This window comes from Diabrotica undecimpunctata, chromosome 6 (genome assembly GCF_040954645.1).
Source record: "Diabrotica undecimpunctata isolate CICGRU chromosome 6, icDiaUnde3, whole genome shotgun sequence".
NCBI classification, from domain to species: Eukaryota; Metazoa; Arthropoda; class Insecta; order Coleoptera; family Chrysomelidae; genus Diabrotica; species Diabrotica undecimpunctata.
Window position 1 is genome coordinate 29,161,970 of NC_092808.1, and position 13,097 is coordinate 29,175,066.

Sequence of the window (13,097 nt, forward strand, 5' to 3'; positions counted from 1 at the left end):
TAAAAATACGAATGCTCCGTTTTTCGTGCCGCTGAGTGTTATATTTATTATTTGTCTAGTCACTAAACCTATAAAAATATTTTCCTTAAGAGTACGTTTTTGTTTCAGATAGAATGGACCCTGAGGTTTCTAGCCTTAAAATCGAGTTTTATCATGCTGTTTTCCTTCCTATTTAAGCCAGTAAATACAACTAGTTCAACCAAAAGGAAGCAAATATCATTTCGCAGTATTTTTAACCTCGCATTACTGAAAAATTTTAGATATGTGGTCTGGGTGTCTACGATCGCATTTTCATTATTCGGCTATTTTGTACCATACGTCTATATGTCGAAACTTGTGAAGGAGAAGTTTGAAGATGGCTCAGATACTAAGCTGCCCATAATGTGTATTGGAATAGCATCAGGTAATCGTTTAAATAAAATTTGACATGTAGCCAAATATCTATAAGTCATATACAATGATTGTACTTAAGTCATAAAATAAAACTTTTGCTGTTCTCATTACTTATAAGTTTATCGAAGGTAGGTACCTTCGGCAAAATTCAGTAAAAAAAATGGTACGCCACTGAGTATTTCTAATTAATAATCATTAACTTTTTCGTTCAACTCGTGACAAAAAATCTTTCTTGTCTATTTTCTATATGAGGCGCCGTTTTTATGCAAAAAAAATAAAACATCTTAACGAGCACTTTTCATTCCTTTAATACATTCTCAAGAACTGTTTTATACAAATCATTATCATTAAACCAGAACAATAACAGAATATACTAATAATATAATTTTAAATAGGAGGATAGCTACAAAAAATGTTCGAAATAACCTCTCTGAAACATATCAAGCAATCGGTCTCTATTGATCACCAGACCTTGGACCGGTCTGGGTCCTTAGCGACCTGCTGGGGTTCCCATGCCGGGAGTCCTCAGCCTTCACAGGTTTACTGCCTCACAGTTAACTCTGTAGCTGGTGTTACCACTGTACCTTCGAATCTCTGAAGTTTTATTTATCAACGTCAATCCATTATGAAGGGGAAAACACAACCCATATAATCAAAACTTATATAGTAAAGAAGGAACGCCTTTGTTAAGGCCATATTTACACGGACGACGCTCCATAATTCTATGGAGTAACGAGCACACAGGGATATGTATTTACATATATATCCATATACACTTCTCCAAGAAATTAACGCACCACTTCAATAAATCAATTTTATTTGTAAACAGGCAAAGAAAAAAAAATAAAACTTCACCAGATTTATTCTACATTTTATTGGTAATTACAACAATTTGTCTAATCATCAGAAAATGTTAAAGTATAGGAGAAAAAAAAATAAAACGGAAAATTCTAAAAAAATAATGATGAGAAAAGTAAACTAAAAAAAGTCTTAATAACGAGTGTTTCGACCTCTACTACGTATAACAGCCGCACATCATATACTCATCCCATACTTAAAATTAATTGCCGTATTTCATTTTGGTCTAGTTCTCTCCAAATCTGGATCAGCCTCTCTCCCACTTCCTGTAAGTTGTTTGGTTGGATCGGTGTCGCTCTTAATCGCCTACCATGGATATCCCAGAGATTTTCAATCAGATTTAAATCCGAAATATGTGCTGGCCATTCCATAGTGTTAATTTCTACCTCTTCTAGATAATTTCTGACGATCTGTGCAGCGTGAAGTCTTATCTTGCATTAGTAAGAAATTTTCACCGATATAAGGAGCGAATGGTACTACATGTTGCTCCAGGATCTCCAATATGTACCTTTCAGCTGTAACAGTTCCATTTTGTATGACCACCAGGTCCGTACGTGTGGTCAAAGAAATACCACTCCACACCATAACGGATCCTTTACCAAAAAATGTGGTGTGTGAGAAGTTACACTGAGCATATCGTTCGTTGGGTCGTCGCAACACACGAACACGTCTGTCGTTATTGTACAAACAAAATCGGGATTCATCAGTAAATAGCACTCGTTCCCAGTCAGCCTCTAACCAATTACGGTGTTCTTTGGCAAAATGTAGTCTCCCCCTTCGATGCTCTGCAGTTAATAGAGGACCTCGGGCGGCAATCCTAGGTGTCAAGTTATATTCCCTAAGTCGCTGGCGAACAGTTTTAGTACTAATTTGTATAGCATGCACGTCTCGAAGCTGAATTTGTAGACTTCGATGTATTACAAAACGTTGTCGAAGAGCAGAAATTCTTAAAAATTTATCTTGAATAGGGGTAGTTACCCGGTTTCGTCCTTGCCCTGGTCTGCGAGTATGATCCCCTGTTTCGAGGAATCTTTCTAATACCCGTGAGACGGATGTGTGGGACATATTAAACCGACGACCAATTCTTCGGTAACTCCAACCTTCTTCCGACAGTATCACTGCTTGGGCACATTCATCTCGGGTTAAATTACGTGGTTGATGCTCCATAATAAACACAATTAACAATAATCAACAATTAAACAGTAGCCGAATAAAATTCGTGAACACTTGGAAATTAGTATATTTATAGAATTATACGGATACAAAAAAACTATACGGATAAAACGCAGTCAATAAGTATAGAGTGTACGAATAGCATATACAAGGGGCTTGCAAAATATAACATTACAATGGAAATTTTTATTAACGCTAATAAAATATTTTAATATTTCGAAGTGGTGTGTTAATTTCTTGGAGAAGTGTAGTTAACATAAAATTAAGGACGAACAAAACCTCTGTGGTAGTGATGTAACGAATATTCGCATTCGCGAATATTCGCATATTTTTGCATATTCGCATAGTTTTGCATATTCGCATAGTTTTGCATATTCGCATTCGCGAAATTTGTGCGAATGTTTTGCATATAGATATGTATAAGAAAAAAAAATAATTTGAAGATTAGGTTTATAAAATAAAAATCCATTCACTTCTCAGTTTTTTTATAAGAAAACTCACTTTATTTTACAAGCTTAGAAAACTATAAAATTAGAAAACAAAAAGTAAATGATGCAGTGTAAACAAACAAAAACAAATTATTCTCTGAAACTTTTATTATCCAAAATTTTTTAATTTTAGACAATCATCTTGAAAAAGTCTTAAGAATTATTAAACTACAAATTAAAAATAGTCTGAAAAAGACAGCAAAGATTTGATTTCACGCACAAAGCGTCTATGTATCTGTTGATACGTATTTCGACTTAATAAGTCTCATCAGAACAGTTATTCATAGGCGTTCTCAACGTGAAAAATAAATCTTTTCTGTCTTTAAGAAGCTACAATAAAATGGCTTCGTTATGGACGCAATAGCGACATCTGATAGAAAAATCCGTAAAATAGTTTCGAAACAAATTCAGATTTCTGCTTTAATCTGAACCTTCTAAAAATTGCAAGGTATAACAGACGTTGATAAAGATGTTAATAGAGACATGGGGAAGTCTATGTGTTTTTATGTAAAGAAACAAACATAAACAGTTCGACTTCAGTTAGATAAGTTCAGATAAATTTATTAATTCAGCAATTTTCGGAACAAGATACATATTATAATGTACACTACACTGTAATGTAATACAGTACATGATTTGTATAATTGTTCTGAAAATTGCTGGATTACTAAATTTATCTGAACTTATCTAACTACACACCTCACGCAAATGAGACTGCCGGCAATGCCGGAGACAATTAAAATTGCCAAATTAAAAAAAAACTGAATATTCGCATTCGCATGAGTATTCGCGAATGCGAATATATGCCACCGACAAAACTGACATTCGTTACATCACTACCCTGTGGTAACAGTCTCTGTCCTCTGCTAACTTTTACATAAGAAAAGTGCCGGGATCCTTTGTAATAAATTATATTACACATAAGGCTCAACATGATATGTATATTGAATAACGCCCCGTAAATATGTTCATAAAACACCAATTTGTTTTTAAAACAATTAGCTAAAAATGTGTTATTATTATTTGAATGCATAAATAAAACAATAATTCGTTTTTAAGACAACTCGCTAAACTTTTTGATAATTATAATTAATTTAATGTGTTTTTACAGATAACAGATAAATATTATTGAAAACCTAAATTCTTACGTCTTATATATATATATATATATATATATATATATATATATATTTGTAATTGCAAAATCTCGATAAACAATAATACTCATCATATTATTTCAGGCATTGGAAGACTTATTTTTGGATATATAGCTGATTTGCCAAATGTAAACAGGATATACATGCAACAGCTCAGTTTCTTTAGCATAGGTCTAATGACTATGTTATTACCTTTCACCGTTGGACACTATCCATGGCTGGTTGTCATTACGTTAGCCATGGGGCTTTTTGACGGCTGTTTTATTTCTCTCTTAGGTAAGAATATTTTTGCTTAAACGTTAATTATATATTTCCTGTACTGTCTTAGTTTTTACTGTTACTATTTGTTGTAAAATATTATTTATAAACTGTAGAAACATAAATAAAAATAAAAATAACACTATACATCACAATAATAATAGAAATCATAAAAGAAAACATCTCACAATATTCCACCACTGCTTCTTTTTTGCAGTTTCTTTCTACATTCATAATATATCATCTGCATACAAGAATTTGCCCAGTGGTTATTTATTTATTGTTTGGCAATTCCAACAAATTTAGAAATATCTTTCCAGCATTAATAATTAGGGTATATGTATTTTATTCAATTACAAACTAACATTAATAGTCCATTGAAAAGTTACATTGAGGTTATATTTTTACCGGCTGCCATTTGGGAAAAAGGGTTTTCGCGCTGTATATCGTAAATTAGCAACCCTACAGAATATTTTATTAAACATTATTTGTAGGAAATTAAATTGTTTACACTTTTTTCTTATTACTATTAATTTTAAAATGGAATATAAAAAAGTTTATAAACAAAAATAACTAAAAATTTTTGAATAAATTTTCTTTTGGGCCTATATATAATGACGATTTTGATCATCATTACGACACTTTTTCTTCTTTACGTGCCATCTCCGCGACGAAGGTTGGCAATCATCACAACTATTCTAACTTTTGACAGTACAGCCCGAAAGAGTTCAGTTGAGCTGCATCCAAACCATTCTCCGAGGTTTCTCAGCGAGGACATTCTTCTTCTACCTATGCTGCGCTTTCCTTGAATCTTTCCCTGCATTATTAGGTTTAGGAATTCATATCTGTCACCACGTGATTACGACACTGATGTCGATGAATCATAAGTCAGTTATGTATTAGTGTTATGGTGAAGAATGAATTTGTACAAAAACTTTATGATCTTTTTACATGTTTTACCTTTATGTTGCATTTCTTAGATGTAAAAGTGCTACTTAGCAATCTAAAAATAGCTCCAAAATAAGTAAAGTCAATAAAATTTACTCAAATTTACTCAAAATTAACTTTTTTTCACTTATACCTCTTTACTTGCTAGAGTCCTCAATTATATATTTAAAAAGTTGTTTTCCAGCTATGGTTTTTCATGTTCTTTGATTATCTAGCTGCGGTTCAGGATCTAATTCAGTATTGAAGCTGAATGTTTGCAAAAAAAACGGAAGTTAGAATTATTGGCGTAACTGTGAGTAATTCATCTTGAAATGTTCGATTAATTTTAATATATTTATGATATCTATGAAGTTCTTTTGGCGTTGTTGGTCATATTGGCTTTATTGATGGTTATTCTGAATGTAAATAATTAAGAATTTCTTGATCTTATTAATTTTTGTGTGGTTGGAATACTGTTGCTAAATGCTCAGTAAATAATTCTGATTTCTCTTCATCGCTTCTTGCCCGTTGGTTCTGTGTGTGTCTCTAGTTTTTAGTACTGCTGTCGATACTGTTTTAAGTTTTAAGGATGATTTAAATGGTTTCTATATTGAATGGTCCTATCTATTAAGTTGTGTTACGTATTTTTTGACTGATTCTTTTCTTGCAATTTTTAGTTCTGTAGTTTAGGCGACCCTGTGTGTTGTTTGGAATCTGTATTAGTGGGTAAGAATTTATTTAGTTTGATGGATACTGATTTGACATTGGCTCGCTGTTTAGATTTTGCATTTGTTCCCTAACTATATAGTTGTCAAATCCTGATCCGTTTCCGGTTGAAAACATTATAAATAATTTAGTGAATTGTTTTTAAATTTGAAAAAATTGGATGAGTTTATTTTTTTCAAGTGTCACTTTACATTAACATTTATCTGTTCAATTCGAGAACTTGTCGCATGGTGATAACAAAAACTATTTAATCGTCCACTCGGTTTGGAGTCTCGATATGAACCAAGAACAAAGTTGTGCCGAGGATTTTGATTCTTCTGGTATATGATTTTCTTGATTCTTGTTTGTGATTATATTCCGTTAACACGAACTTCCACCTTTCTGTTTTCCAGAAATTTTAAGATATATTTCAGTGAGATATATTTTCACTAAGCGTTTTAACGTATGGTCCTAAAGTTTTGGGAAAAATTTCAAAAGCATATAACTCTGACCACAATAATCTTATATTTTTATTAAATTATTCAACAATTTAACTTAACTATCCTTATTATAAATCAAAATTTAAATGACAGACAAAGGACCATTATTTTCGATTTGCCTAATAATTCCCCTGACACGTTGCATCATCCTTTGGACGATTTCGGCGTCAATTTCTCTAATTTTTGTATATATGCGGCGTCTTAACTGTTCCTGATTTTGTGCTTCCCATCCGTTATTATAGATTTTCGGACTTAATATTGCCTGATCTTCAATTGGTCGAGCCTGAGGTAGGTTGGGGGGATTGTCTGCTTTCGGTACAAAGGTAATGTTAGTTTCGTACCAGTCCCTTGTGATCCTCGCGTAATGAAGCAAGATCTGGCCAAAAGACTCTTTGATCATTTGCACGATGTGTGTTCACAAACTGAAGCAATTTAGAGAGACATCTTTGAATATAAATATTTGCGTTTAAGGCTTCGCCTCGAACAACACCAATGTAGGGCTGTGAGATAAAGCCAGCCTCAGAAATTGCACACCATACCAAAATTTTGTCCTCAAATTTTTTCTTACTTTTGAATTTTATTTCATCAGGTACATTTTCGTAATCGTTCGTGTAAAACCCATCGTTACCCTTCATCTCAGAGTTGGACAAAGTAAAATATTTTTCATTGTCCATCACGATCAACTTGTTGACGAAATGCACTCGCCTTAACGCGCGGCAACATCTTGGAATTCTCTCTAATTGATCTTCTGTGTATTTTGGAGCTTTCCTTCTTTTCCGGTAGATAATATTGTTACTCGATAGGGTCCTGTATACTGTAGTCTTTCCAACATGAAATCTTCTGGCCAGTTTTCGCTGTGAGACCCCAATTTTGTTCTTAGCTGCTTCAATCAGTCTTGCCTCTCTTATATGGTTCAAAATCCGCGGTCGGCCACTTTTACGCAAGTTAACACATGGTATCCCTTCTTCACCTTCTCTGATTGTGCGATAAATTGTCGATTTGCTTATGTTTTGATCTCGATAAATATTAACAATATCTCGTTTCGACATTCGCCCAACCATATTATAAACACCTCGACGAATATCAATTTTATAAGACATTTTGCAGAGCACAAACCAAAATATTCTGCTTTGTTTATTAAATGTCAATAACTGATGACATTTCAATTCTATGGCCTTCTTTGTTAAATGCATTTTGCTTCTCAATCAGACCAGGTGAAATTTTTCCCAAAACTTTAGGACCATACGTTAATGATATTTCGATGGATATTTCCAAACTCTATCATAGGCTTTGTTTATATCGAAGAATATTACTGTTTTATTTCGAATGCTTCGTTTATATTTGATTCAAGGTTCACAAAATTATCAGAGGTGGAACAGTGTTTTCGAAAAGAATATGGTATGATATTGTATTTTTGCATAAAAAGAATCTACTTGCTCTACATAGATATTTACGTATAGCTGTAAAAAAGGAACCGCAAACATATAATAAATTATGAATAAAATGAGTTGTAAACAACTAATACGAAACTAATAAATAATCTCTACTCTTTCAGGTCCTATTGCATTTGATCTCTGCGGCCGTGAAGGGGCTACCCAAGCAATTGGTTTCCTGTTAGGATTATGCTCAATTCCGCTGACTCTCGGACCTTATGTTGCTGGTCTAATTCTCGACAGCCAGCATAGTTATACGTTACCATTCGTATTGGCTGGCATCCCACCTGTGATAGGCTCAATAGTAATGTTTGTGATAAAATGTTCAGAAGCCCCGTTATCGAATGTCTCTATAGGAAGAACGAATTTTGTTAAAGAAGAACCACATGAAAAAGGTACGCTTTTAAACAAATTCAGGCGATCAAGTCTCGTAGATCAAGGAATAAATGATAGATCTTTTAATATTAAAAGATATAGATATTCAAGTATGTGATATATAAGATAATTGGTTTATTCGGAAGTATGTTTCATTGTCAAGTTGACACTTGAGTAAATGAAACAATTTTTATAAGCGTCTATAATTTACTTATCACCCAATTTACCGACAATTTGGGACCTCGAATAAGTGCGTTGATAAGAGTAATTTTAATTTTAAAATCTGGCTTAAAGTAATGTTGCTGATTCGTTTGTAAAGAATTGTATCTTTGAATGTATATTTTTGAATATTTATATTAAAATACAGCTTACCCCGAGCCGAGCTTAATGGAGCCGAATTACCAAAAGAGTGGAAATTATCTATCATGTCAACTATCCACAAAAAGGGCAGCAAGGATCAGTGTGGAAATTACAGAGGAACTGCGGTAAACAGCACAATAAGTAGGATGTATGGGAAACTTATTAAGAACAAAATAGAAAATGACTATAGAGATTACGAAGCAGAGGAACAAGCTGGTTTTAGAGCTGGGCGATCCACAGTAGACCACCTGTACTCTATTACGCAAGTTATTGAAAAAAAAAACAGCCGTCAATAAAGAAGTTCACCTGATGTACGTAGACTTACAAAAAGCATATGACAGTGTACCCCTAAGTAAACTATGGTCAACCCTACAGCAAACCAACATTAAGCATGGTCTTATCAAAGCAGTCCAAAGTCTGTATAATGGAACGACTGCAAAAATTAAAACTGGATCAAGGATATCTGAAGGATTTAAGGTCACGAAAGGACTAAAGCAGGGTTGCTGTATTTCGCCTACCCTTTTCAAAATTTATCTGGAACAAGCACTCAAGCTGTGGAAAAGAACATGTAATGGCATGGGAATTCCTCTCAATGACGAGACTACACTGTACACCTTATGTTTCGCTGATGACCAAATACTAATACTACCAAAGCTAATAGAAGAATATAACAAATGGAGTCTCGAAGTCAACATTAAGAAAACTGAAGCCATGTGTATTGGAGGGTCAAAACAGTCCATTATATTAGACGATGGGGTAGAAATTAGAAACTGTGATGAATACAAGTACCTGGGTATGAAGATAACTCAAGATGGAACACTCGATGCTGCTATAAAAGAGAGAAACATACAGGGTAGAAAAGCCATATCCATGATGAACGGAATTCTGTGGGACCAAACAATACCTAAAGCGAACAAACAACTCATATACAACACCATACTTAAAAGTGTAATCACATATGGCAGCGAAGTTTGGCAAATGAAACAAAGAACAGAGAAACTATTACTAACAACAGAAATGGACTTCTGGAGAAGAGCAGCAGGAAAATCAAGAAGAGATCGGATACCAAATGAGAGAATACGTGAAATGATGGGAGTCAAGCATACAATAGTTGATGACATAAAAACAAAACAGTTAATATGGTACGGCCATGTACAGAGAATGCCAGATGACAGGATTCCAAAACAGATTTTGACGTGGACACCACAAGGGAGAAGGAAAAGAGGAAGGCCGAGAAAAAGCTGGAGAGAGGGAATTGAAAAAGAACTAGAGGAAAGAGAAATCCCTCCAAGCCTATGGCTGAATAGAGAAGAATGGCGGTTAGGAGTCGGAAGGCGTCGGAGAACGCTGTAAACCGATAGTAGTAGTACAGCTTTCATCACCCTAAACGTGTTAGCTGTCCTTTTAAGAATCTTAAATGGAAGAGGGTTATGGGCCTCAGAGGTATTTCGGTTTTCTTTAAAGGTATAAAATATTGGTTTTATTTTTTGTTTTTATATTAATCCTGTTGGAAATATGGGTGATATTTCCAACAAGATATTTCTTATGATTGGCAATTTCACGTTACGTTTTAATCGCTTTGAACATGAACTGTGGAAAACCTTTTCGACCCAGCCAAGGCGCAATGGGCATCGTCTGTTCAGGACAGTGGGTAGCTGTCTTTCTTCATTACGCTATATATTCTTCTGTAGTAGACACAGAACCTTGTGGAGCCATCTTTATTAGTTTACCAATATCACACGAGAAGACCAAGGGCTACTTGACTCTTCGATAACGTTTTCTTTCCACATATCTTGAAGAATGGAATGAAAAGCTTCTCTTTATTTTGAAAATGGGAGACATCTTGATGCCTGGCTTATGGTATTGGAGTTGTCAGTGTTTATTCGATTGAACTGGCCACACTAAGTCAGTTCGGACTTGGACTAATACGTCTTGGTGCCTACCTTATGGGGTTGGAGTTGTCAGTATTTATTTGAGTGGACTGGCTGTACTGACTTGAACTAAGTCAGTGTCGCTAGTTATTCTTCCTCTAAAGAAGATGATACTTTTGTTTTTGATGAATTCTTCTGATAGATGACCCATTTACTCCTTTAGATTTTCCAACAGTTCATTGGGGAGATGGTGTGTACTGCTGGCTGGTGGCACGTTTTCTTCTATTCTGGCCATTTTTCTCTGCCCAAGTACTTTTGCCCTTTTTGAAGGTGATCTTGTTGTTATTGGGGTTAGTCACTCTTTCTGGAACGGTATTTTTAATTTCTAGGCGGTTATTTTCTCGAGTTCTCGTTGCCTAATCATATCATTTCTTTACTAGACCTCTTGTTACTTTAATGCCTTTAATCATGTTTTGTTGTCTCTTTGATTTCTCTTTTCATTCTTCTTTACTCACTTTTGATGCCTCTATTTTTGATATCAAACTCACAAGCAAATCTCTGTCTTTCTAAAGATGTCTCCCTTTAGCTTCCTTTTGTTCCTGACGACGTCGCTTCTCAGCTTCCTTTTCTTTCTAACGGCGTTGTTCCATTGCGACAATCATATCTCGAATGTCCTCCATCTTGATCTCGCTTCTGGTTTTTACCACACAAATTCTCGAAAATAAATTATTTCTACACTTAATTCCACTTCTGACACCGATTGTTCTGGATACAGAGATTAAGAGAAGCACAACGTGGTTTATTTAACACAAAAAATCCCTTAATTACAAATGTCCCAATTATTAATTATAGTAAACACTATTTCGTCACATGATACCACCATACAGTATCAAATATCATTAAAAGAAGTAGGTTTCGTTTTATAGATATATACCTACATAAATTAGTTCTTCAGGTCTAGGTTGCTCATCCTTGTTGGATTATCATTTTCCACTCTTTTCTATTCCTTTTTTATTTTTTCAGTTTGTGGGTATCGTTCATCTTTTAATAAATCAACCTTTCCGCTTCCCCAATTTCCGCATTTAGTATTCTTTAACGCAGTCTATTCTCTGGTATTCTTTAGATATGCTCAATCCAAACTCAATTACCATCACCAGAGCACAATTATTTATCATAAATGAAAACGTCACACAATAACCAAAAAACTCAGTCCCCGGGCTCTCTATCGAGCTATCGAGGAAAATTCTAGGTTTAGTAGGCTGCGAGATTCGTATTTGGAAAACACAATTCCTCCGAGTTTTGAGGTCTTATTGTTTTACTTTTTGAATATCTATTGTTTCTCATATTTGGTAATATCTGGTATATCCTCAGATTCTTGGTTTCATACTTTTTGTTCGTAGTGTAAGAAATATATATATATATATATATATATATATATATATATATATATATATATATATATATATATATATATATATATATATATATATATATCTTTAAACTACTGTTTACAAACTAACTCCATAACCATAACCGGTCGTTGTATAGCCAAGTAATAAATTCGAGATAATTCACGTAAACAGTCGAATAAACGAGAAGTACATAATTCCTTCGAATCCTGTTCTCACATAAAGATTCCAGAATTTTTAAGTACTGTGGGGACGTATTGCCCGTGTTCGATGTTAATATGACTCGTACCGAAATTGGAGATCATTCGTCGGTTGTCTGTACAGGTCAGACTTTGCGAAATTTTTTTTAAACAACATTGACTTTTATCTTGGTGTAGGTAAATTATAGCTGCTACTTTATTTTAAAAACTTCCATAAACCTGTTAAACGTTGACAATGTAAAATGTTGGCGTTAAAAGTTATTAATATTTTAGATTATTTTTTTATTTACTGAATTACTATTCGTTTATAATTTTAGTTATTTTATAATAAATGTTTTTTACCCAAACAATGTTTAAGACAAAAATGATTTTTAATAACCATTTCCTTAAGATTACCATATAAAGATAATATCGCAATTCTTTTACGCTTTGTTGTACTTAACCTACTATATATTTAGCCGCGATTACAAAGGCTCACGATAATCTTGCATTGGTCACCGAATGTATGTTCGGGATTTTTACTAATAAATCAAGTGACGTCATTTTTTGTTTTTACCTGGAAGATTCTGCTTTGATTTCAATCGGAGCATAGTTGAAAGGTTTCATTAAGCATAGTTTAATGGTTTCGTTAATACTTTCTCGTGTGTAATCATGCCATTAATATCTTGAATTTCAATGACAACTTTGTAATGGCTAAAAAATATCAATCCCAATAATATGATTCGTATTTAAAGACAACCACATAAAATGATGACAGTAAAATCCTCCTGTTAGTGATTCTCTAGTAAAAAAACCTCATAATACTATCCCGACATGGTAAGTATTTGGTCTTACATTTAGTTTACCCGCAATAAACACCAAGCTCTGATTTTATATGTATATTATTTAGAAACATAAATGATGTATACTCGATATCTTATTGACTTGACTAATGTATTTTCATTTTATTGATTTCCTCTTTAATATGGATAACCACATCCTACTGGATTC

At 33.8% G+C, this 13,097-nt stretch overlaps 1 protein-coding gene across 3 annotated transcripts in view; it reads left to right on the plus strand.

Moving 5' to 3' along the window:
* Positions 1–13,097, plus strand: part of kar (monocarboxylate transporter 10-like protein kar) — an 82,813-nt gene that overhangs the window by 43,223 nt on the left and 26,493 nt on the right. For 2 of the 3 annotated variants that reach the window (XM_072534535.1, XM_072534534.1), the window contains exons 3-5: positions 109–403; positions 4,154–4,345; positions 8,015–8,287. In XM_072534535.1, coding sequence (XP_072390636.1) covers positions 109–403; positions 4,154–4,345; positions 8,015–8,287 — 760 coding nt within the window. Of the gene's footprint in view, positions 1–108; positions 404–4,153; positions 4,346–8,014; positions 8,720–13,097 lie in introns of those variants that run through there. The other variant, XM_072534533.1, reaches the window with a different exon arrangement.